This window comes from Aspergillus bombycis, assembly GCF_001792695.1.
Source record: "Aspergillus bombycis strain NRRL26010 chromosome Unknown contig00027, whole genome shotgun sequence".
Lineage (NCBI taxonomy): Eukaryota > Fungi > Ascomycota > Eurotiomycetes > Eurotiales > Aspergillaceae > Aspergillus > Aspergillus bombycis.
This window is the reverse complement of record NW_019170029.1, coordinates 21744-42690: the sequence shown is the minus strand read 5'-3', so window position 1 is coordinate 42690 and position 20947 is coordinate 21744. Positions and strand designations below refer to the sequence as shown.

Below are 20947 nucleotides of genomic sequence, written 5' to 3'. Positions count from 1 at the left end.
GAGCACGGTTCACCTCGCCCCTCCCAGTGGCGCCAACCGCATATTGTTTTGAAGTTAAGGAGAGATATTTGCACAGCTGCTTGATTTGCAGCACAATCTACCATGGACTCCATGAGGTCATTGAACACATCGCTACCTAGCTCGACTCCTCGCACTCAACCTCCTGAACAACTTTTGCAATCGTTCAAAGCGGCCGCGCTATCTGTTACCAACCTTTATAAAAATGCAGTCTACGAGCAATCACAGGCGAAGCAAGCTGGCTACCAGGAAGCAATTGAAGACCTACTGCAGTTTCTAGACAAGGAAGGCCTTGGCCTTGCTGGGGGAGAAGGTTCAAAAATCCGACAATGGGCGGCTGAAAGGAGTGATGGAACCGGGACTCCGAGCGACGATGACGAGCCTGAGAAGCAACCTCGAAGCACTAGTCCCGTTGCTACACGCAAGGAACAAACCAAGCCAGAAGCCGCCCGACAGCCAGTCAAGTCGACCTCGACTGACGACTCCGTTGCTACACAGCAACAGCCCCCACTTAACAACTCTCACGTCGCCGAGGCAAACACACTTGATAGACCGGCAGTCTTTACTTTCTCCGCCGGGCCTACATACCCTCCATGCCAAGAACCTGATGTAGATATGCAATCCTCCGACAGCTCGACAGCCTCATCTCAAGATAGTTCACCTGTGAGTGTATCTGTTCTTCCTCGGACCTCTCGACAACAAGCCCGACACAACAACTTCTCACGGACGAACCCTCGAGCATCCACACGGGAACCTTCCGTCGGTGCGGGCTCAAAACGAAAGTTTGCAGTTCCCGATTTTTTCGACATATCGGGGCTAGGGAATAGGGATATATTTGGGGGCGGCAAACGCGGCCGCTTCACCTAGAGAATATAGTATCGACGATTGGACGAACCTCATATTCTTATGGTAACGCAGCGGTTTGATTGATTTTTTGAGTTCACGGTGCATTTGGAGGGAGTCTCGCATGTGGTCTTCTTTTGGCCACCTCTTGTTGTCTTCATTTTCCAGCCTTTTGTCTTCATTGCTTTCCTGTTTTCTATAACGGTTAAACATATAGAGGTTATCAGATCTGGTGATACCCGGTGGGGCAGCTCTTGTGATACTTGTTTCGTGTAATTCTTCACCTTTGTTCATCCCTTTCCCTTCATTTCTTCTACATGCATATATGACGACGCTTAGACGATTGTTCTTGTTCTCGTTCTCGGTCAGCTCTAATAGAACAAGTACTACTGGAAGTCAAGCAGGACACAATCTTGTATCAAGGCTACTCTATTGTTTAATTAAAAGCCCTGTAAATACCCATTCCCACCAGTGTGGCGGAGATAGTCGCAATGCCTAGCCTCCGCGAGCCCATTTTATATTTCGTAGCGCCTTGCATGACCGCGCGCTCCTGCTTCTGCAAATTGCTCATTCCCGTATAATAGCTGTAGACACCGAGGCCAATAAATGCGGCGGAACCTGGTTACATTGCGCAAGTGTCAGACGACATTTCACTGGCTCATTTGCACTTTTATATAAACAAGTATATATGATAAAGCTGTAGAAAACTAACCTGTGACCCTGCAAGCTGTGCAGTCGTCATATTGGTCTTCTGCCAGTAGACGTTTAGCTTCTTTGGACTCGACATCCCAAGCGCGGCCGTTATTCTCCGAAGTTGAAGACATTGGAATCGGTTGGTTGGTTGGACGCTAGTTGCAGCGGAGTAGTACAGTAGGTATTATCGAGTTTCTCGGAAATTATAAAACCGTATCCCTAGCCAAGACAGGGCAACTGATTAGTGACTCGAAAGCAAAGAACTGCCTTGAATTTCAGTGAGAGGAATCTCATCCATACAAAAGAAAGGCGGCAACCAGCGGCAGAACCCGCGGACAATTTAGAGATGTCATTAAATGAGCGCAGCCCCATGTCGTTGCTTCTCCCCACCGATAAAGGAACCAGACAGATCGGCATGATGAGCGGGGAGATTGATGCGCTCTATATTTTCGACGAGCATAAGTAAGCTTATTTTCCGATTTACTTTAACATCTGTTCTACGAGAACTGACTTATCGATCCACAGTAATCCTCTTGTAGAGCAGGTCTATCGCTCCCGTCCGCCCTCCGCAGCTACTATCCTACCCCTCTACCTCGCGCATCCAGCTCCGCGGCCGTCACTCCTTTATATTCCTAATGTTACGCCCCCCGTGACCGTTTTCTCAATTGTTCAGTCAAACTTACTCTTTCTGGCGCTTTCCGAAGTCGATACAGAGCCACTCGTTGCACTAGAGTTCCTACATCGCGTTGTGGATGTACTTGAGGAATTCGTTGGAGCACCATTGATTTCACATAAGATACAGGCAAACTATGAAGTGGTTGCACAGTTACTCAATGAGATGTGCGATGCAGGCGTTGTATGCAATACAGAGTTAAATGCGCTACAGGAGGCTGTTGAAATGCCGGGGTGGATGGGGAAGTTGTTGGGTAATGTCGGGTTGTCCGGGTGAGTCTCTCATATTTAGTCCTATTTGGTCTTGTATAGTATTGTCGTTTAGGATTACCTACGTATTTCATACTAACATGATTACCTTCGAAGATCCTCTACGCCTATCTTAGGACCTCCGAATACGCTCAAGCGGTCAATCTCAGCCAATGCGGCGACTCAAGGACCTGCGATACCATGGAGAAGATCTGGAGTGCGGCACACTTCTAACGAGCTATACGTTGACATTATTGAATCGCTGTCGGTCACGATGGCGCCTTCAGGACGATTACTCTCTGCCTTAGTGTCCGGCACCATTGCATTCACGGCCAAAATATCCGGTGTTCCTGAATTACAGCTTTCCTTGACGGCTCCTGGTGGTCAGCAGGCCATTGCACGAAAGCTCGAGTTACCCGTTTTTCACCCTTGTGTACGACTGGCAAAATGGCGAGAGCGGCCAGGGGAATTGAACTTTGTGCCCCCGGACGGACGGTTTATTCTTGCAGGGTATGAGGTCGACCTTCTACCCATTGATCCCAGCCTCGACCAGCCACCAAGTCATATGGAGAAGCTCTTTCTGCCCGCCATTGTAGACATTCGTAAATCTCTCGGCCCGACCGGCTCCGATTTCGAAGTCCGCTTGATTCTCAACACAAATTTCCCGGGTTATTCATCCTCAAACCGGCCTGGAGGACGAAATGGCTCCGGTACGTCGACGCCGTCGTTTCTTGGAGGAGGCGGGAACTCCTCGGGCCCTGTCTTAGAAGATGTTTTGGTCACGATACCTATTCCAAAATCAGTCCGGAATATCACAGACATGCAAGCCAGCCGCGGTGACGCGCTCTTCTCCCCTGGTAACAATGTCCTTGAATGGCGAGTCCCGACCAAAGACGCTGGAACCGTCTCGGGCACCGCAACCCTCCGTTGCACCGTGGCCGGACATTCAACCGGTGACGATGACTTCGATGAAGAAGCCGAAGAAGTCGACCCGGAAGCAAACCTCCTCCAAGGCTACTACGACGCCGAACCCTCAACATCCTACCAAGCCCCCGAAGAGGAGACAACGAAGCGGAAAACAAAGAAAAAGAAAAAGAAGAAGGTCAAGAAGTCCTCTCGCGCCGCCCCCGCCATACCAGATGCAGACCAACCGGAGATAGCCCAAGAACCATCCCAACCGCAATCCCCGACACCTCCCCAGCCTTCCCCTTCACCTCAACCACAGACACAACAACCTCCAACCGACGACGCCTCCCGCTCAATCTTCCACACTACACAACGCAAAACTAAAGCCCAGTTGAACGCAACCCTCATGCCTAACTCTGCCGCGGTGTCATTCTCAGTCCGAGGCTGGCTCCCCTCGGGGATCAAGGTGGACAGTCTGAATATCGACCCGCGACGAAGTCGTGGCTTGGGCGAGACAGTGAAGCCCTACAAGGGAGTAAAGTATTTATGTGTCAGTCGAAAAGGAGTGGAGAGAAGATGTTGATATATATTATTATCATTCTCTTATTTTTGAATTTTTCTTTCTTTCTTCTCATTGCTGCACTTTGGCTACATGGATGACAATCTAGCAAGGATCTGATATGGATGATAAGCATTCATCATTCGCATGATACGGATAATGATACTTGACATACGTTCAAATAGAATACATAGAACTAGACTCGTGATGAAAGTGAAAGCAGTTTGTAGGTTAATACTACCTAACCAGCTAGCTCGAAGATTCTGAATAAACCTCGTTTGTATAACGATACACTTTCGAAAAAACTGACGACGCTACCTAACCAAAATATTATATATCCGAATCGAGAATATCAGGTCACATTAAAGCTTCGAAGCACGGCGTTCAAGAACCTGAAGCACGAAGTAGGCCACTAACCAAAAGCAGATTGTGAGTAAGGTCATCATAAATGGGTATTAGATTAGTAGATGGATGTAGAGTGAACAAAATGGTATCTCAGAAGGAAAAGAATATAACAAGGAAATGGAGGGGGAAAGAATGGAGGGAAGGAATGGTTGTACAGCGTTCATTCTCTGACTGGAGAGGCACGGACAGTAAGAATTCGGACGTTGCAAGCATCGACATGGGGAGATATGAGGGAGGCCGAGGAGGGGTAGTCAAATCTGTTGGGTAATTCGACGGACGAGACGGAAATAATTACTCACCAGCAGCAACAACGACGGCTCTGCCAGCACCAGCCTTCGCAGAGCCTCCGCCGAGAGTGAGGATGTAACGCAGCCAGCCGAATCGGATCTTGTTTCCGTTGCGATCGAAATCGGGTGCAAGAGTGCTGGCGGCCTTGAACTTGCTCAGTTTACCTGCGTATGGGGGGTAGCGGATCGAGAGGATGGATTCAAGCCAGCTGGGTGTGCTGGTGATGGGACGACGGTGAACGAAGACGTCGAAGCTGGCCTTACCACGGTAGGCGCCGTGACCACTTTCACCGACACCACCGAATGGGAGGGTAGGGATGTGCAAAGCAGCGTCGTTGACGGAGACACCACCAGAGCGAGTAGAAGAAAGAACTTGTAAAGCGTCAGACAATTTCAAGCAATAATAGAACGAAGGCGTGCGGGAACATACCCTTGTCAGTATCTGCCTTAGAGCCGAATGGGTAAAGGCCCAGAGGAGTGGCCTGAATTCCATTAGCAATGTCGACTGCCTGTTCGAGGTTGTCCACGGGCAAGATAGGAATCAAAGGACCGAAGCTTTCTTGCGTCAGCATCGAATCATCAACAGAGTCTACCAGAACCAAGGTTGGCTCGATGAAGCGCTCCTTTTCGTCCATTGTACCACCCATCAGAATTTTGCCCTTGGTATTGTCGAGCATTGACTTGATGCGATGGAATGCACCTTCATTGATGATGCGAGAATAGTCTGGCGACGCTTGGCACCCTGAGGATAGAATTCATTATAAGCTTTCTTGAATTCTTCTATCACGGCAGGCACGAGGTCCTTGTCAACCAGCAGGTAGTTTTGGGAGGTACAGATTTGGCCAGAATTCATCAGTTTACCCCACAGAAGTCTCCGCGCAACGAGTCTGGGGTTGGCGCTCTTGGTTATGATGGCCGGGTTGATACCACCCAGCTCCAGCACGACGGGGGTCAAATGAGGAGCAGCCGCCTTGGCGATGATACGGCCTACGGTGGCGCCACCAGTGAAGAAAATCTTATCCCATCGCTCAGCGAGCAAAGCTTGGGTCTCCGGGATACCTCCTTGAATAACAGTATAGCAGGATGGATCGAGGGCTGCCTCAATGATGCGTTGGATAACAACCGCAGAGTTGGGCGCATTCTCACTAGGCTTAATCACAACAGTATTACCAGCTGCGATAGCGCCGATGACTGGGCCGAGTGTCAATTGGAAGGGATAGTTGAAAGCGCTATTTGGAATATTGTGTTAGTATGTTTCCGCAAGCGAAGAGTTCAGGGCCTTCGGGTTCGGATTATAGGGGCCCGGGGGGGGGGGGGGGGAAACTCACCCAATAACCAGAACACAACCCAATGGATCCTTCCGAATCTTAGGATTCATGAATTTGAAGGACAAATCAATATCTTCGGCTTTTTCATCCTTGGCCCACTTGTGCAAGTTTCGCGTCACGAACACAAGGTCATTCTGCAGCCATCCACTCTCAGCGATCTCGGTCTCGAAGCGAGGTTTACCCAAGTCCAAAGCGGAAGCATCGGCGATCTCTTGCTCATGGTCCTTGACACTGTCAAAGCGAACAAAAAGGTGTCAGTCATACTATGCATTGTGTAGCTCATTGCCAGGAGAGAAAAGCTTACGCCCAGTAGAGCTTCCGGAGCTGTACCAGTCGAAACTCAAGGTCGCGAGTCTTATGTTCCAGGAAAGTCTTACGCAGGGTAGACACGCGACCCGGAATATCCTCGACTGGAGTGAACTGGAGAGGGGGAATGTTCGAAGCGACCATGGTGGCAATCGTTGGTAGAAGGGAGAGGACGGGGAGTGGCGTCGGAGAATGGATGCGGAGACGGGAGCACCGCTAGTACTAGTACTAGTATAGTAGTATGAGCTGATCAGGTGTTATCGCTTGCCCTGAGAGCTTCAAAGGAGAGACGATAGACGGAATGGAATATCTTGGTAGCCAAGGGGATAAAAGAAAATCATATATAGTTAAGCCATGCTTACTCTTACTCTTGATTACGGAGATAGTACTAGACTAATCGAAAAAGAATACATCCAAGAGAGTCACATAAGCACCCACATGATCCTTTTCCCCTCATCGGCGTTGACAGCTGGACCGCGGTATTCCTCCCCCTGTCCAGAAAGTTGGGCCGGACGAGCGGTTCCGCACCATTCACCATTCGAGAACGAGCTCCCCTACCAACGTGAGGACTGACAATGAGTGATCAAGACCGTTCTAATATTTCCTCGGCTTATTCTCAACTCAGGGTGAGGACTAGGTGTGTCCAGCTACGGAGGACCAACACCAATGACTTCTTCTCCACTACATTTTAGCTCATAGTCGTTATTCTGTTTAGGTAATGATCGGCATTAACTGGCCATGCGATCGCCGGGACCTCGCAAGGAGTTCTCCATTGGGCGTCTGCTCCAAATCTCCGAAATAAGACAATGGCAAAGTAATCTCTCGACATACTCCACCAATTTCTAAAAAAAAAAAATAATAATGATGATGCTAATAATCAATGTACAGGGTACTCCGTACATACATTCAAATGATGATTCACTTAAGTCTGGTCCAGCCCTCAACCTAGTATAAGCTCGTTCCTGTTCTCTCCAGGCTGACACCAGTAGTGTCCGATGATCCAAGTTCATGTTGCTGTTAACAGTAACTCTATACGAATACCAGTGGAATCAAGGAGTGCAATGCGCTGTTACGCAATCCTGGGTTCGCCTGATATTAACCCAAAACTATTTCTATTGCGATTTACCTACAAGTAGAGCTCTCGTGGCTTTATATATACAGAAAACCAGGGTCTCAGTAAGAAAGACCGAAAACAACAGGTCCCCACCCTGTCAGATAGAACAATTAAGTCAATCTTGCTTTGAAAAGCCCCTTGAGATACTCATCGGGTACAGTCTTAAATCCGACAAGCATTCGCAAAGATCGGAAGTTATCTAAGGGCTGGAGACAGGGATGGTCAAGTTTGATCACTTATCTGGAGCCGCACCAGAAGATTCTCCCGCCAATAATCAATTCCAAGTGGGAAGTCTGGTCGAGGCTGACGGCACTTGGTACCTCGTAATTGACCCCACCATTAAAAACCAGAAAGAGGTTGTCGTTCTCACGTCCGCGGGTCCCATTTTCGGAGGCCGCGGGCCAGGAAGGCTTGAGGTCTTCCCGGTTGGTGGCGGCTATGGCAGGATTGGGACCGCCGAAAGCGAGTTAGGGTTTGATAAGGATTATGATTGTGAAGGTGCGGGTGAGTAATTGAGAATATGCTACCAGTGATTGGGCTAATAGGAAAGGCTGATGAGGTGGTAAGATGAGAGGGACAGTTAAGCACATACCATGCCATGTGGGATCTGGCCCTGTGGAGAAGGCCGCATGTATGATCATACCAGCTCGCTGGGTGGGCTCAGTCGATCTGCGTTTTGAAATGCACGAGGCTATTCAGCCGAATCGACATATACTGATCTTGTATTTCCTCGTGCGAGACTCAGCTGGCACCTTGGGTTGAGCAATTGGTCACCTATATACCACGTATCGACACAGACTGCTTCTTCAACAAGCCGTAAAAATCCTCCCAGGAGGAATGGCATGCTGAAGGGGCAGCCTTTCATGCCATGAGGATATTGCCAATTTGCTGGGCCGTGTGACATGCTCAGTAGTATTAAATGGGACTGGCATGTCGGTGGTGTGGTCGTGTCTATAATGCTTGTGATGGGTATATACCTCGACGTTGAGCTTGGAGAGTCGTGGACGAATATGAGGCAAATACTATGAGACTATGAGATGCCTTCTAGAACCCATACCCCAACCGGGAGCTATCCTAGGCCCACCGGTATCAGCAACTTTAGTTTCAGCACCAGCCTTCTTAGTGCTTACAGTGTAGACACCAGTGTGGGCCACTACTTCCTAAGTAACTAGGTAAGCATGGTTTTAACTTGTCAGGTGAGTTATTATGAGGCCCATTATGTTCAAGGAACCAACGTCGCCTTGTCTGGTGTCTCCACCACGCACATGGGCAACGATTTGCACCTGCTTGAACCAGGTCCGTACCTTGCTAGACTAGCGCTAGTTAGGGCGGCATGGTTTAGAGCTATAGGGTGCTTAGGCCCGGGCCCTCTAGCCTCCGACCGGGCCTACTAACTTAAATACAACGGCTGTTGATTAGACTACGATCATTTTCGATACAATTCACCTGTCATATAATGTGGCATGAGAAAAGAAGAAAGGGCAACTGAACAGTGGATGTGCTCTTTACAGACTTGTGAAGCTCTAAAAAGGCATACAGAATAAAAGAGCTCCAATGAAGACTTGAGTAGAATCCAATACCCTGAAAACAGTTACTATTTAGTCTGTATTTATTATTCATCTCAAAAGTCACTCGAAGCGTTTCGAAACTGCACAGAGAGTACACGCCACTGCTGTGTACCAGAGTATAGATCAAGATACTCGCATCCAGAGCCGCTGTGCTGTCGCAGGGATGCGATAGCTACATCAATCACTTGAGAAAAAGTACACTAGTGTAGATGCCTGAAGAGCCACCCATCACACCTTAGTGTGGAGTTAGGGCAAATACAACCCAGTAGAGCTTTAAGTATCCCGAATAACGTTCCGTAGTATAATCTAAAATACTTGTATGTATATTTATATACCTCCTGCCTACTGAATGACCATTCCTATCCCTTCACATATCCAGCAACCAGCCAATTACTTGGTTCATGACCAAACCCTCGTCGTATAAGTGCATCAGTACGTTACCGAGGTTGTCATCGCCTTCGGACTCTGGGAAATTGTAATATGCCGGTACATTACGGTTGAACCCAGCAAATAAATCTAAAGTTGTGACTGTTCAAGTGTATAAGCTCAATACGTAAATGATGACGTCGCTTAGCAGCGGGTTGGAAATGATGATGTATATTTTAGTATTCACATGCGGGGAGAAGTATTGACAGGGGATGGATGGCTGAAGACGGCTAGCCGCGGTACGCCACGGGGTCGGCAGAATTATTGAACACCTTCCGAGGTCGTTCATCGGATTGTGTATCTTTCGGAGGGACCTTGAACCGGACTTGTAAATGCTCAGATTTTAGTTTTAATTAGCTATAACGAATAGGCATGGATGGTGATTTGTTTCATTCAATTATTATACTGATACAAATTGAGTTAGTGAAGATAGAAGGGGTGCAATTTGCCAATAAAACACCGTTTTCGAGCTTTGAGGTCCAGGATGCCTCACTAGCGCGGATCTATCCCAGACCGCCTTTCTCTTTCGCATCACCATTTCAGTTCAGTCCAACTTGAAGTTTCTCAATAGCCTTGTAGTACGGAATACCGCCAAGAATACTTACTACCAGTACCTAATACTATCTACTCTCTACAAGGAATGAGCTGCTGCACGAAGAAAAAGACGAATGCGATAACTAGATCATGCTATGAAAATCGATCCTTTTCATCAAGGAAGCTTCAATCTATACATCAAAAACTCCTGGTGGGTACTCAAAGTCGGCTAAAAACACAACAAAATCATCAAAAGCGGCTTCTGAGCTGAGCTCAGTGCTTGAACTGATCTTCCGTCACACCCTTGCCCATGGCCGCAGTGCTGCTTACACCGCCGGTGACCATCTTCAGGAGGTTATCCACATAGTTGGCACCACTCCATTTTTGGTGGGTAACCACGTCGACTCCCTGTTCCATCTCCGGCTCTTGGACCAATTCACCGTAAGCGCGCATGCCATGCTTGGAGTAGGCCTTGGCGAACTGGTCAGAAATGAGGGCTGTGGTGTGCAGACCAGCCAGGGTGATGAACTGCCAGCAGTAACCCAGAGCACCCAGGCGCTTGATGTACGTCTCCTGCTCATCGCGAGGCATGGCCTTCTTCCAGTTGAACGAAGGCGACAAGTTGTAGGAGAGTCTAATATCTCTTCGTTAGCATCGGGATATCGTAGGTGTTCAATTGATGTCGGTCTACTTACTTTTGCTCGGGCCAAACCGCGTGAATGCCTTCGGCAAACTCCTTAGCCTGGGCATAATCGGGGAGCTTGCTCTCCATCCAGATGAGGTCGGCGAATGGAGCGTAAGCAAGACCACGGTTGATGGCACACTGGGTGCCACCCTGGAGCCGGTAGTAGCCCTCACGGGTACGAGGAGCATCCCAGTTCCAGTAGATGTCCTGTCCAGTGATGTTCTTGGCGATCGCGCGAGCTTCAAGGTTGCTCTTGCCCTTGGCGGCCTTCAGGTATTGATCAATGAGGGATTGCTTGTTAGAGTGGGCACCCTTGTTGATGACCTCAATGACGGCATCGTTGAAAAGCTTCAGGCCAGCCTGGGCAACCCACTGGTCTTCGATAGACTGGAGCTCGTCTCCCTGTTTTCCAGCTTGTTCGGCTGCCACCATGAGATCTACGAGTGGCTGAAGGTTGGGGTTGGTCGAGCCGACGATGAAGGCATGGTCGCGGTGATCGATGGTAGAGGTGATGAGAGTAGCAGCTTCCGCATCGGTTCTAGCAATGGCAAGAAGGTCGGTGCCTAGGGATAATCAGTGGACAAATTCTTTCTCTACTTCGAAAATCACAATAAGGAGAGGAACACATACCCATGATATCTGCCTGCGCACGGATGGCGACCAAACGGTTGATGTGTTCGCTAATGGGCACGAGAACCTTTCCAGCCATATGGCCACACTTCTTGGTACCAGGGGCCTGGTCCTCAATGTGGATACCAGCTGCACCGCGCTCGACAAACAGCTTGGTCAACTTCATGACCGCGGTCAAACCGCCGTGTCCAGTGTCAGCGTCAGCAATGATGGGACGCAGATAGTCAACGTTTGCCACATTTCCGCGCTTCTCCTTGGGTGTCGTGATCCGTTCCTCACGCTGTTTCCGGTCATGGAACAGCTGGGCCATCCAGAGCTGGTTTACCTTGTTGGGCACAGTGTTCTGAGCCGATTAGCATGGGAGTTATTTAATCCAACATGTTCGAACCGAGCAGAGCTTACCATGGGGTAATCAGCAAGATCGGGAGAGGGCTCATCGGTAGAGGAGGCAGTGGAAGAGCTCTGCCAGCCAGAGACATAGACGGTGTCAAGGTACTTTGCCATCTGGGTGACCATGGTGGGTTCGAGACAGCCGTAGGTGAAGCTAGCAACTTTGTTCTAAACGACAAGATATTAGATACTGTTCCGACTGGTTTCGGCTTGAAGAAAAATACCTCGAAATTGCTCTCCAGAATTTTCCAGAGCTTCTTGCTCTGGACATTCGACGGGTACTCAATCTTCAGGTTTCCACGCTTGGCCACAATCTGCTCTGCTGAGAAAGGGCGCTTGGTGTGTCGCCATCTGGAATCGGTCCACCAGGCCTTGACGGCCTGGACGTCGTCCAAGTACTTCTTGTCCTCGTCCTCGAGATAACCCATGGTGATGAAGATAATAAGGGGCTTTTAAAAGTGGGTAGATATAGAGAGAATTGCAATAATATAATACAATAGGTACTATGGTATAGTTCCCTTGTCTGATCGGAATACTGATAATCAGAAAGAATGAAAATCAAGGGAGAGAGAAAGATTAAAAAAAAAAGTCTGCTATTCAAAAGCTCTAAATGAATCACCAGGCCAAAGCCAAGGTACTTATTGAGTTGCACGCGCCATGAAAATGCGTCAGAGGGCTGGCCTGTCGTTCGGTAAACGCTCGGCTCAGCGGGACAAGAAGGAATGTCACAGAGCTCCGGCTTCGCGTCAACCGGGGGAAAAGTTACTAGGATCGTCTGCAGCCTCCATTGGACTAGGTTTACCGTAAACTAAATTCACAAGCCAATGCCGATGGTCGGGCAAGGTGACTGGTGCTGCGTTCGGAAGAGAGGATCGAGACTTTGGGAAGATCCTCGGTCTAATGGACCTCTGGTGCATTCGCCACTATGAGTACCTGCAGGCCTTATAATTCAGCCACCCCAATAGGAGTCGTTCTGAGATCGCTGACCGGGCATTGACTCATACCTGTATAACGGAAGATACCTTTTGTCTGTAGCAATTGATCGTTTTGTTGAAGATACACGGCGGAACGAATTCCAATCTCTCTGAACTCCTGTAGTATAAAGAAAGTTAAGATGACGTCGGAACATGTGCTTATTCTAGATAACCATACGTGACAATACATGCCACGCAAAAGTGTAACCCCTTCTAGTAATTTCCCGTATTCTACATTACGCAAAACCGATGATTCTGAGTCATCAGAACTCCGGGGTAAAAACAACCCTTCCCTTTCTCTCTTCCCCACAACCACGCATTAGTAACTGAACCACAAGGATCATGCCAACGAGATTGGTCGCTTGCAATTTAGATCCCTGGCACTTCAACCTTCACGGATGACTTTTATCCATCAGTGATTTAGTATACACTCCGCGGGTGTTGCGGAACTGACTTCCAAGTTCGATGTCGATACAGGCAATGTCGGATTAGTCCCAGAGAGGCAAGAACCTCGGTAGTCAGCACACCAATCACGAGCGCCCGTGGTCTCACTCTTGAGATGCACGAGAATGGCCTCGGGTAAATAAGGAGCCATTTTCGTTTCGGTGTCGACTCGAGGAGTCTGTGGTGCAGGGATAATATCCAATATACGGTATATAAATCTTCGGACGTTGACCGAAGAGCCATATCACTTTGATGCAGGAAGCGGGCGAGGGATGAGCTGCGGCTGGGCGATGGTGAGGGGGTTTCTGGTAAATCCCTCGTATAGAACGAATGATATAACCTGAAACTTGAAGTGCAGGTCGATGGCGAATTCACATGCAGGAATTAATATAATATCCATTTGTAGATGTCTTGGAACAGCACTAGATACACAAACACGCCCCCCCCCCCCCCCCCAAATGCATGTGCTAGTCTGATTTATCGTCATGTTGGAGAATTAAATGGTCCGTATTCGGCGTGATACAGAGAGCACTCGAGGATGCTGCCTGACCAGGCTCCTTTACACCCTTAGCGCACAGTCTTCACTCAAGGTCCTCGTCTAAGCACGTTGTCCTATACCATGAGGCGGTACAGATATTAACGCTGCTGTTGTTCAGAGTATCATGGATAGGATATGCTGAACATGAAGGACACATATGTTTCTAGATCAGAGGTCCTATTGACATGGTGGGGGAGGGACTAATAACTCGATGTGTCGCATATCGTTCATGGAAGTCTTTCCTTGCTATTCATCTACTACCTTGCTAGTAGTAGTGAGCGCCTAGACATACCCCACAGGGCTGAATACCATCGCACCGACCAATAGCAGATAGTCTTCCACTACGTAGTACATATCAATCTGGAATACCTTCGAGCTTGCTGGGTCACAGACTCCTGGAAAAAGCTTGTAAAGTTGGATAGAACTCGACTCATTTCAGCTTGATATCTTTCACAGGGTTGAGAACAGTGCCTTCCTGTGTTCGTACAAGATGGGAAGACAACCTGTTCCAGCAGGAATGAGAAAGTTACGCTGATTTTCCTTGTCGATGGACTAGTTTACGATAAAAACGCGCAATAATGCCTATCCTTCTTATGTGCGATGCCAATTCTCAAACGAGAGAAATGCTTTTGGTAACCCATACCATGTTCGCGCATTGACCAGTCAGTGCGCCCAAACCGGGTATTTCAACACAATCGATATTTCTGTGGGGTATCTGTCGAGTCCCGAATACTTCTATAATCGAGCTACCGTCGCCTAATAGGAGAGTGTGCATAGGAAGCAGCCCTAACCCGTTTGAAGGGAATCATCCGCAGTGCCTATGGTTGATATGATCGGGCCCTAACAAAGCTGGAAAACCAAAGGTCTCAGTGAGGAAGAACCTCTCAGCCTTCTCCAATGCCATGGGTGGTACAACAAAGGGGTATCTGCAGGAGAATTGAATTCTCGCTTGAGAATAAGTACCTGATGAGAAAGACGTTTGAAACAGAACCCGAGTTTCGTGGCGACGAAGGCTATGATCGTATGTAGACTTGGGTGTATGGCTGAGATCATTTCATAAGCGCGTTATAGTGCTCACCAAGACCGTACGTATGCCGATAATAGGCCAACCAAATGACACGCTTGCTCTTCTGTTCGTCATCATACTCTTGAGTATCACCTTCGATCTTTTCAATCCTTCCATCACCTTGTATGACGTTGATTTCCACGCCATATGCCCTGGCAATCGCTAATAGCTCCAATTGCCCACCCCACTCCGCTGTAAGCTTGATCTTGCGAGTGTATAGTTCCAAGGGCTCCTCCATGAATGGCACAAAATCATCCTGGTGCTCGTTTATGAAATCGGCCGTTACTGCCCTAACTGCTCTATAGCCATCGTGTTGAGGCGAAGCCACCGTATTAATGCGAGACTGAGTTGGGGTCTCAAGGATGATTCTTTTTGGGTCAGGTTTCAAACCAAGGCCTAGCATTTCCAGCTGGTAGGCAATAGCGGAGTAGAGACAGTGCCCATCGGGTTTTATCTCAACCTGCTTCAACCCTAACCGTTTAAAAACGCCATCCATGACCTCTTGCTCATCTCCACGATGATCTGTTTGTTTTGCGGCTTCTTCCGCGGCAATGGCAGACTGCGCCGCTTGCTCCGCAGCGCGACGTGCCAGACGAGCCTTCTGGCGATTTGGTTTCTTAGGTCGCGGTGACGGGGCGGAGGACTCTGAGGTTGCGGAAAATGTATCCGGAGACTTGTCTATCGATGGAGGGTTCTGTGTGCCATCGGTTTGGTCTTTCTGTGTTTTATCTTCTTCGGAACCATTCAAACTGAGATCTTCGAGGTCATCAACGGGCGGGGCAGGCTCGCCATTTAACTCTGCAATTTCAGTCTGGTGTCGTTCGGATAGTTCCCTCTGAAGCCTGTCGCATTCTTCGTTAATTCCTCGGCGGGTCTTTTTCGTGGCAGATTTCTTCTTCTGAGTGATGCGTGCTTGGAGATCTTTTAGTTCCTTGCGGTGTTTCGCTAATAACTCCTCCATTATTGTTGGAGATATAAAGCAAAAGCAAATCTATCGGTCTAATTGAAAATCAGAACTAGAAGAAGAGAAAAGAAATCCGAAAAGAATGCAGGCTATAAAACTGTGGGAAAAGTTGCTGTTGCTACCCCATCTCAAGATCTAACAGAACTGTTACAGCCCCGCAAACCCTTTGCGGGCTGGGCTGCCCTAGACGGCATCCTAAAAAGGTATAGCGCATTGAATGGAACTGGGTGTTGGTTCAACGCCAACTTGGAGTGATGGCCACAATCTGATATCAAGGTTCAAAGGCCTGCGTTCAAGAATTCCGATAACATGTTCTTGTGATTTCATTGAGGGATTATCATGGTCTTTGATTTTTTGGGCTGATTGACATCTAGAACGACGTCAAGGATCGCATTAATATTTCTCCTGCTCCGGAGGTCGTACAGCCTCGGTATCTTCCGCTCAGTAATCTCGGCCGTCGGATAGCTAGGAGCTAAAGTAGTAGTAGTTATATGGCACGAAAGTCCATTTAAATCTACTCCTGGATGTCCTTGACATTACCCAGACTACACCCACCTTGAATATATACTGAACTCCATTCCTGTACAGCACCCGGATACTTCATTAATAGCTGACAATCTTAAGTGTTTGGTGCTGGTATCATGGATTCCCAAAGCCTTTTCAACGTGAAGGTCAGCAATGAAACTCCAAGAAAGCACCTGAATCCTTACTGAACGCTGTATCTAGGGCAAAGTGGTGCTGGTCACCGGTGGAGCCAAGGGAATTGGTCGCATGATCTCTGAGGGATACGTAGCCAACGGTGCCACCGTTTACATCTCGTCTCGTGATGCCAAGGCTTGTGACAAAGCCGTAAACGAGCTCAATGCGCTCGGCAAAGGAAAGGCACACGCCATCCCCGCCGATTTTTACAAAGAAGAGGATGTTAAGAAATTGGCTGAGGAGCTTGGAAAGCGCGAGAGCAGTACGTTCTTGGCTAGCGCCACCCAAAGATCGCATCCGGCTGGGCTGCCGTCCCAAAACTAACTAATTCACCATTCAGAGCTGCATGTTCTTGTTAACAACTCCGGATCAAACTGGGGTGCTCCTTACGACGAATATCCTTCCTCTGCTTGGACTAGAGTTCTCACTCTGAACCTCCACCGAGTCTTCGATCTGACGAGGCTCGTCACCCCCCTGCTAGAGAAGGCAGCCGCTTCGGGCGACCCAGCCCGCATCATCAATATCGGTAGCATCGATGGTCTTCGCGTCCCAGCACTTGAGACGTTTGCCTATAGTGCCAGTAAGGCCGGTTTGCATCATCTGAGCAGAGTCCTTGCAAACCACCTTGGTAGAAGAAACATAACGTACGTGTTATTTCTGATTGATAAAATGCCCACTAATAGAGTCACCTACAGATCAAACGCGCTGGCTTGCGGCCCCTTTGAGAGTAAGATGATGGCTGCCACTCTTGAAACATATCGGGAGCAGATCGAGGGAAATATTCCACTGGGCCGTATTGGTACCCCCCAAGACGTGGCCGGTGCTTGCTTATTCCTGAGCAGTCGCGCTGGCTCGTATGTGAATGGAGCCACTATCACACTGGACGGTGGTAGCGCTATTGCTGCCAAGCTGTAAGATCTAAGCTAGTTAGCGTAGTACATATCAAGAATATTGACGCCACAATCCTGTGATGAACAAGATAGCGTCCTGTTACAGAAGGTTTAACCTAAAATTCCATTTGCATATCTATGAACCTTTTCTTTTCTTTTTCTGAATCTTCACCTGCAAGCTTATGTACAATGTTCATGCAGATTAAACTTCTAGCCTGGCACGTTTTTCTTAGCGGGCGCCTACCAGTAATTACTATAGTTAGTTAGTTAACTATACTACTGGTATTAGTAAATGCTGAACCCTACTGACATCATCGAGCATCTACTAGTAGTACATCGCTCTGTGCGCATACTATCATGACATAACAGTGTCAACTGAACGGCGCCACATATGCCATAATTGACGGAAGTTCGCGGGAAGTATCGCTAGCCTGCCCTTAACAGGAAAAAAAGCATATCCAGTTGGGAAGGCAAGCCATCAGCCCTTCTGATATTAAGATCGACTTACGGATGACTTCGTTTCGAGCTGAAGTGTCAGGGTGGCTGTACAGGGTGCGCAGCCGATTTGTTTTGAGCTCGACGAAAGTACTGGCCCAGAAAATTCCCTCTTATATTGCTAACGATCATCCACTGGGGTCCGATCTAAACCATAGCGGCGGATCGCGTGGGGTTGAGGCTCGCTGCAGCCGCAATTGGTCTGGATTAATCCCTCAATCTGATACTACTTACTTAACACAATTACCTGGTGCGTTTCACGTGAGCCGTCATATTATTTGATTTTAATATAGATCTATGATTTTATATGCTATTTAAACCTCAAGACCTCGAGGAATTACCCATGGCCCTGTGCTACACTTTTGGTTGCAACAGCTTCACCCTCGGCGATCCTGGCCCCTAGTGTGCCCTAAATATCGATCGTTCCAACATCAATTGTTTTCAGTCAACATGTGGAAACCGCCGGTGAATTTCATCACCTTGCATTGTATGTCAGAAATTTTCGAAGGTATTCTTGAACAGCACTGACTTACTCGCTCATGAGCGTAGATACATATATCATTCTCTGCAGTCTATCGGGGATAGTTATACTTTACCCCTATGGCAATTTGCGCGCGATCGATGCATTCTTTTTCGGCGTCAGCTCTGCCACGGTATCAGGTCTTAATGTGTTGGTCTGACCGTTCCCTATCATCTCTGAAGAGTTATTACGGAGAAGAATGTCGCTGAGCAACTCTTCGTTCAGTGTTGATCTAAAAGACCTAAAAACATACCAGCAACTATTTGTATACTTCATTCCCACTATTTGCAACATGTGCTTCACCAATATCCTTGTGGTGATCGTGCGACTCTACTGGTTTGAGAAACGTTTGAAAGAGACAGGTACTTAACTGGCTCTTGGTACTCATATCGGGGATGTACTGAAGCGAATCATCTGATAGCTCCCACTGCCTTTCGCCCAAGTTCACGTTCAGTGCCCCCTAAGGAGTATGACTATGACCAGGAGGCACAACCCAGAAAACTGAATACCAGTCGTGTCCGGGACTCGGAACAGACTGCCGGAGAGAGAACCAATGTGGACAACGCGCACGTGGAAGGCTCAAGCAAAAGCCAAACAGTGCCAGAAGAGTACGTGGAATCCATCCCTGCACTGTGTTTACAGCTCTTGGTGTGCAATTTACTAAAACTCCGATTTTACAAGTAGACTAACTCACTCGAAGCCTCCAGATGGCCCGGACGCAGATACTATTCAGCCAACTAACCGTCATATCTCCTTTGCAGACAACAACAAGGCTCTATACATTCCTTCTCCACGGGAGCGTGATAGAGGTATACAATCGTACTTTGTCCTGATGACCGAATCAATGCTAATGAAACAAAGGCCAGCCTATAGTAGAGGTAGACGAAAGAGCAAGTAAGGATGGTACGTGAGCTTATTCCTTCTATTTAGCAGGAGCGACAAACAAATGGCTCATTGACATCAGAGATATCGGAATATGCCGAAAACGACGACGCCAGGTCCGAGATTCGCCGCCGGCTAAGGGATACTTCTAACCCGCTCGAACGTGTTGCCTCCTCCCTGTTTGTGCTCGGTTCACAGCCTAGCAAGACTCAAGGCTCTCAGCTTCGCGAAGCTGTCTCCCTATCCAAGAGTTCGAATTTTCCGAGTATTTCAGCTGAAGCCACCCTTGGCAGAAACTCAAAATTCTATAACCTAACTGCTGAAGACCGGGAAAGGTTGGGAGGCATAGAGTATCGGGGTCTAAAGATATTACTCAAGACCGTGCTAGGTACCGATATTACCCTCAAAAGCTATCTGGAGGATTAGACTAACTCTCAAGTAGGGTACTTTTTCGGCCTTCATATAATTGGTGCAATATGTCTAGTAGGTTGGATACAGTATGCTGCTCCAAAGTACCGGGACTACCTAAAGGAATGTGGGCAGAACCATATCTGGTGGTAAGTGCATCACTGAGCAGTATCATACCCCGTATTATGAACCGGGAGTATGGGACTATTTGAAGAATAATCCCATGACATATTGGCAAGGGATCTAAGGGCCTAACGTATACTCATATCTGTTTACTTTTAGGGGGTTTTATGCGGCGCAAACGATGTCAAACAATCTGGGGTTCACGCTCACCCCAGACTCCATGGTCAGCTTCCAAGATGCAACTTTTCCCATGCTGATTATGAGTTTCTTAGCATATGCTGGGAATAATCTTTATCCTGTTTTTCTGCGTCTCATTATTTGGACTACGTACAAATGTACTCCAAAGAACTCGTCACTCAGAGAGCCCCTGGATTACCTCTTAAAGTATCCTCGCCGGTGTTATACGCTGCTCTTCCGTAGCAAACCAACTTGGGTTCTCTTTGGAATTATCTTCGTCTTGAACTTCGTCGATGTTCTCTTGATCGTTGTGTTGGATCTACACAACCCCGCTGTCAACACCCTCCCCGGTGGACCGCGGGTGCTGGCCGCCATCTTCCAAGCAGCATCAGCAAGGCATACGGGGACGGCGAGTTTCAACCTTGCCGATGTGAACCCCGCCGTCCAATTCAGCCTACTAGTCATGATGTACATCTCTGTATTCCCTATTGCTATTAGTATGCGTGCGTCCAATACCTACGAAGAACGTTCACTTGGAATGTTTTCCAGCGATGGCGACGTTGACGAGAGTAACACCACGACTTACGTCCTGTCCCATGTGCGAAACCAACTCAGCTTCGATTTGTGGTACATCTTTCTTGGGATATTCTGTATCTGTGTTGCCGAATCGAATAGGATCATGGATCCTTCTGAACCGGTGAGGTCGTCTTCAATATTCAGATCCAGAGCAAAGGTTGACAAAGAACAGGGACTCACTGTCTTTGCGATCTTCTTCGAGGTTATTTCAGCATAGTAAGCTACTGGGCTCCTGAGACTACTCCAAAGATGTGTTAATGTTTTATAGCGCAAATGTCGGCCTTAGCTTAGGATATCCGGGTGTCAATACTTCTTTGAGCGGACAGCTGTCGACTTTCAGTAAAGTCGTTGTCTGCCTTATGATGATTCGAGGAAAGAACCGCGGGCTACCCTATCAGTTAGACCGGGCTATTCGACTTCCCAGCGAAGGCTTGGTTGATGACCAAGTGGATTCTGGGTCAGACAATCTGTATACGGACGGAAAGTTGGACCCGATGGATGTCGGAGATCTGAAAGTGAAACGGTATCACACCAAATAGCATCGGTTTTGGGAACACACGACGATACATCGCCCGAAT

At 48.2% G+C, this 20947-nt stretch overlaps 8 protein-coding genes across 8 annotated transcripts; 4 read left to right on the top strand and 4 right to left on the bottom strand.

Moving 5' to 3' along the window:
- Positions 1–102: 102 nt before the first annotated feature.
- On the top strand, positions 103–885 carry ABOM_004399 (uncharacterized protein; the record flags this gene model as incomplete). The annotated part of the gene is made up of 1 exon (XM_022531529.1): positions 103–885. One exon carries the CDS (start codon positions 103–105, stop codon positions 883–885), a length of 783 nt encoding a protein of 260 aa, XP_022390644.1.
- A 412-nt stretch (positions 886–1297) lies between these two features.
- Positions 1298–1685, bottom strand: ABOM_004398 (uncharacterized protein; the record flags this gene model as incomplete). Its single annotated transcript, XM_022531528.1, has 2 exons — positions 1298–1479; positions 1574–1685. 2 exons carry the CDS (start codon positions 1683–1685, stop codon positions 1298–1300), a joined length of 294 nt encoding a protein of 97 aa, XP_022390645.1.
- Positions 1686–1900: 215 nt separating this feature from the next.
- On the top strand, positions 1901–3964 carry ABOM_004397 (putative AP-3 adaptor complex subunit mu; the record flags this gene model as incomplete). Its single annotated transcript, XM_022531527.1, has 3 exons — positions 1901–2016; positions 2080–2499; positions 2593–3964. 3 exons carry the CDS (start codon positions 1901–1903, stop codon positions 3962–3964), a joined length of 1908 nt encoding a protein of 635 aa, XP_022390640.1.
- Positions 3965–4636: 672 nt separating this feature from the next.
- Positions 4637–6482, bottom strand: ABOM_004396 (hexadecenal dehydrogenase; the record flags this gene model as incomplete). The annotated part of the gene is made up of 5 exons (XM_022531526.1): positions 4637–5004; positions 5063–5291; positions 5333–5861; positions 5961–6191; positions 6265–6482. Coding segments are annotated over 5 exons (1575 nt in total), but the record flags the coding sequence as incomplete, so codon positions are not given.
- Positions 6483–10181: 3699 nt separating this feature from the next.
- ABOM_004395 (isocitrate lyase 1) lies at positions 10182–12041 on the bottom strand (the record flags this gene model as incomplete). The annotated part of the gene is made up of 5 exons (XM_022531525.1): positions 10182–10542; positions 10604–11156; positions 11224–11566; positions 11626–11781; positions 11838–12041. 5 exons carry the CDS (start codon positions 12039–12041, stop codon positions 10182–10184), a joined length of 1617 nt encoding a protein of 538 aa, XP_022390642.1.
- Positions 12042–14618: 2577 nt separating this feature from the next.
- Positions 14619–15596, bottom strand: ABOM_004394 (deubiquitinase OTU2; the record flags this gene model as incomplete). Its single annotated transcript, XM_022531524.1, has 1 exon — positions 14619–15596. One exon carries the CDS (start codon positions 15594–15596, stop codon positions 14619–14621), a length of 978 nt encoding a protein of 325 aa, XP_022390643.1.
- A 644-nt stretch (positions 15597–16240) lies between these two features.
- ABOM_004393 (short chain dehydrogenase/reductase family) lies at positions 16241–17213 on the top strand (the record flags this gene model as incomplete). Its single annotated transcript, XM_022531523.1, has 4 exons — positions 16241–16270; positions 16326–16560; positions 16639–16942; positions 16994–17213. The coding sequence occupies 4 exons, from the start codon at positions 16241–16243 to the stop codon at positions 17211–17213; spliced, it is 789 nt and encodes a 262-aa protein (XP_022390636.1).
- A 1543-nt stretch (positions 17214–18756) lies between these two features.
- On the top strand, positions 18757–20908 carry ABOM_004392 (putative potassium uptake transporter; the record flags this gene model as incomplete). Its single annotated transcript, XM_022531522.1, has 8 exons — positions 18757–18811; positions 18911–19012; positions 19065–19106; positions 19168–19473; positions 19528–19642; positions 19776–20490; positions 20542–20585; positions 20638–20908. 8 exons carry the CDS (start codon positions 18757–18759, stop codon positions 20906–20908), a joined length of 1650 nt encoding a protein of 549 aa, XP_022390637.1.
- Positions 20909–20947: the final 39 nt, after the last annotated feature.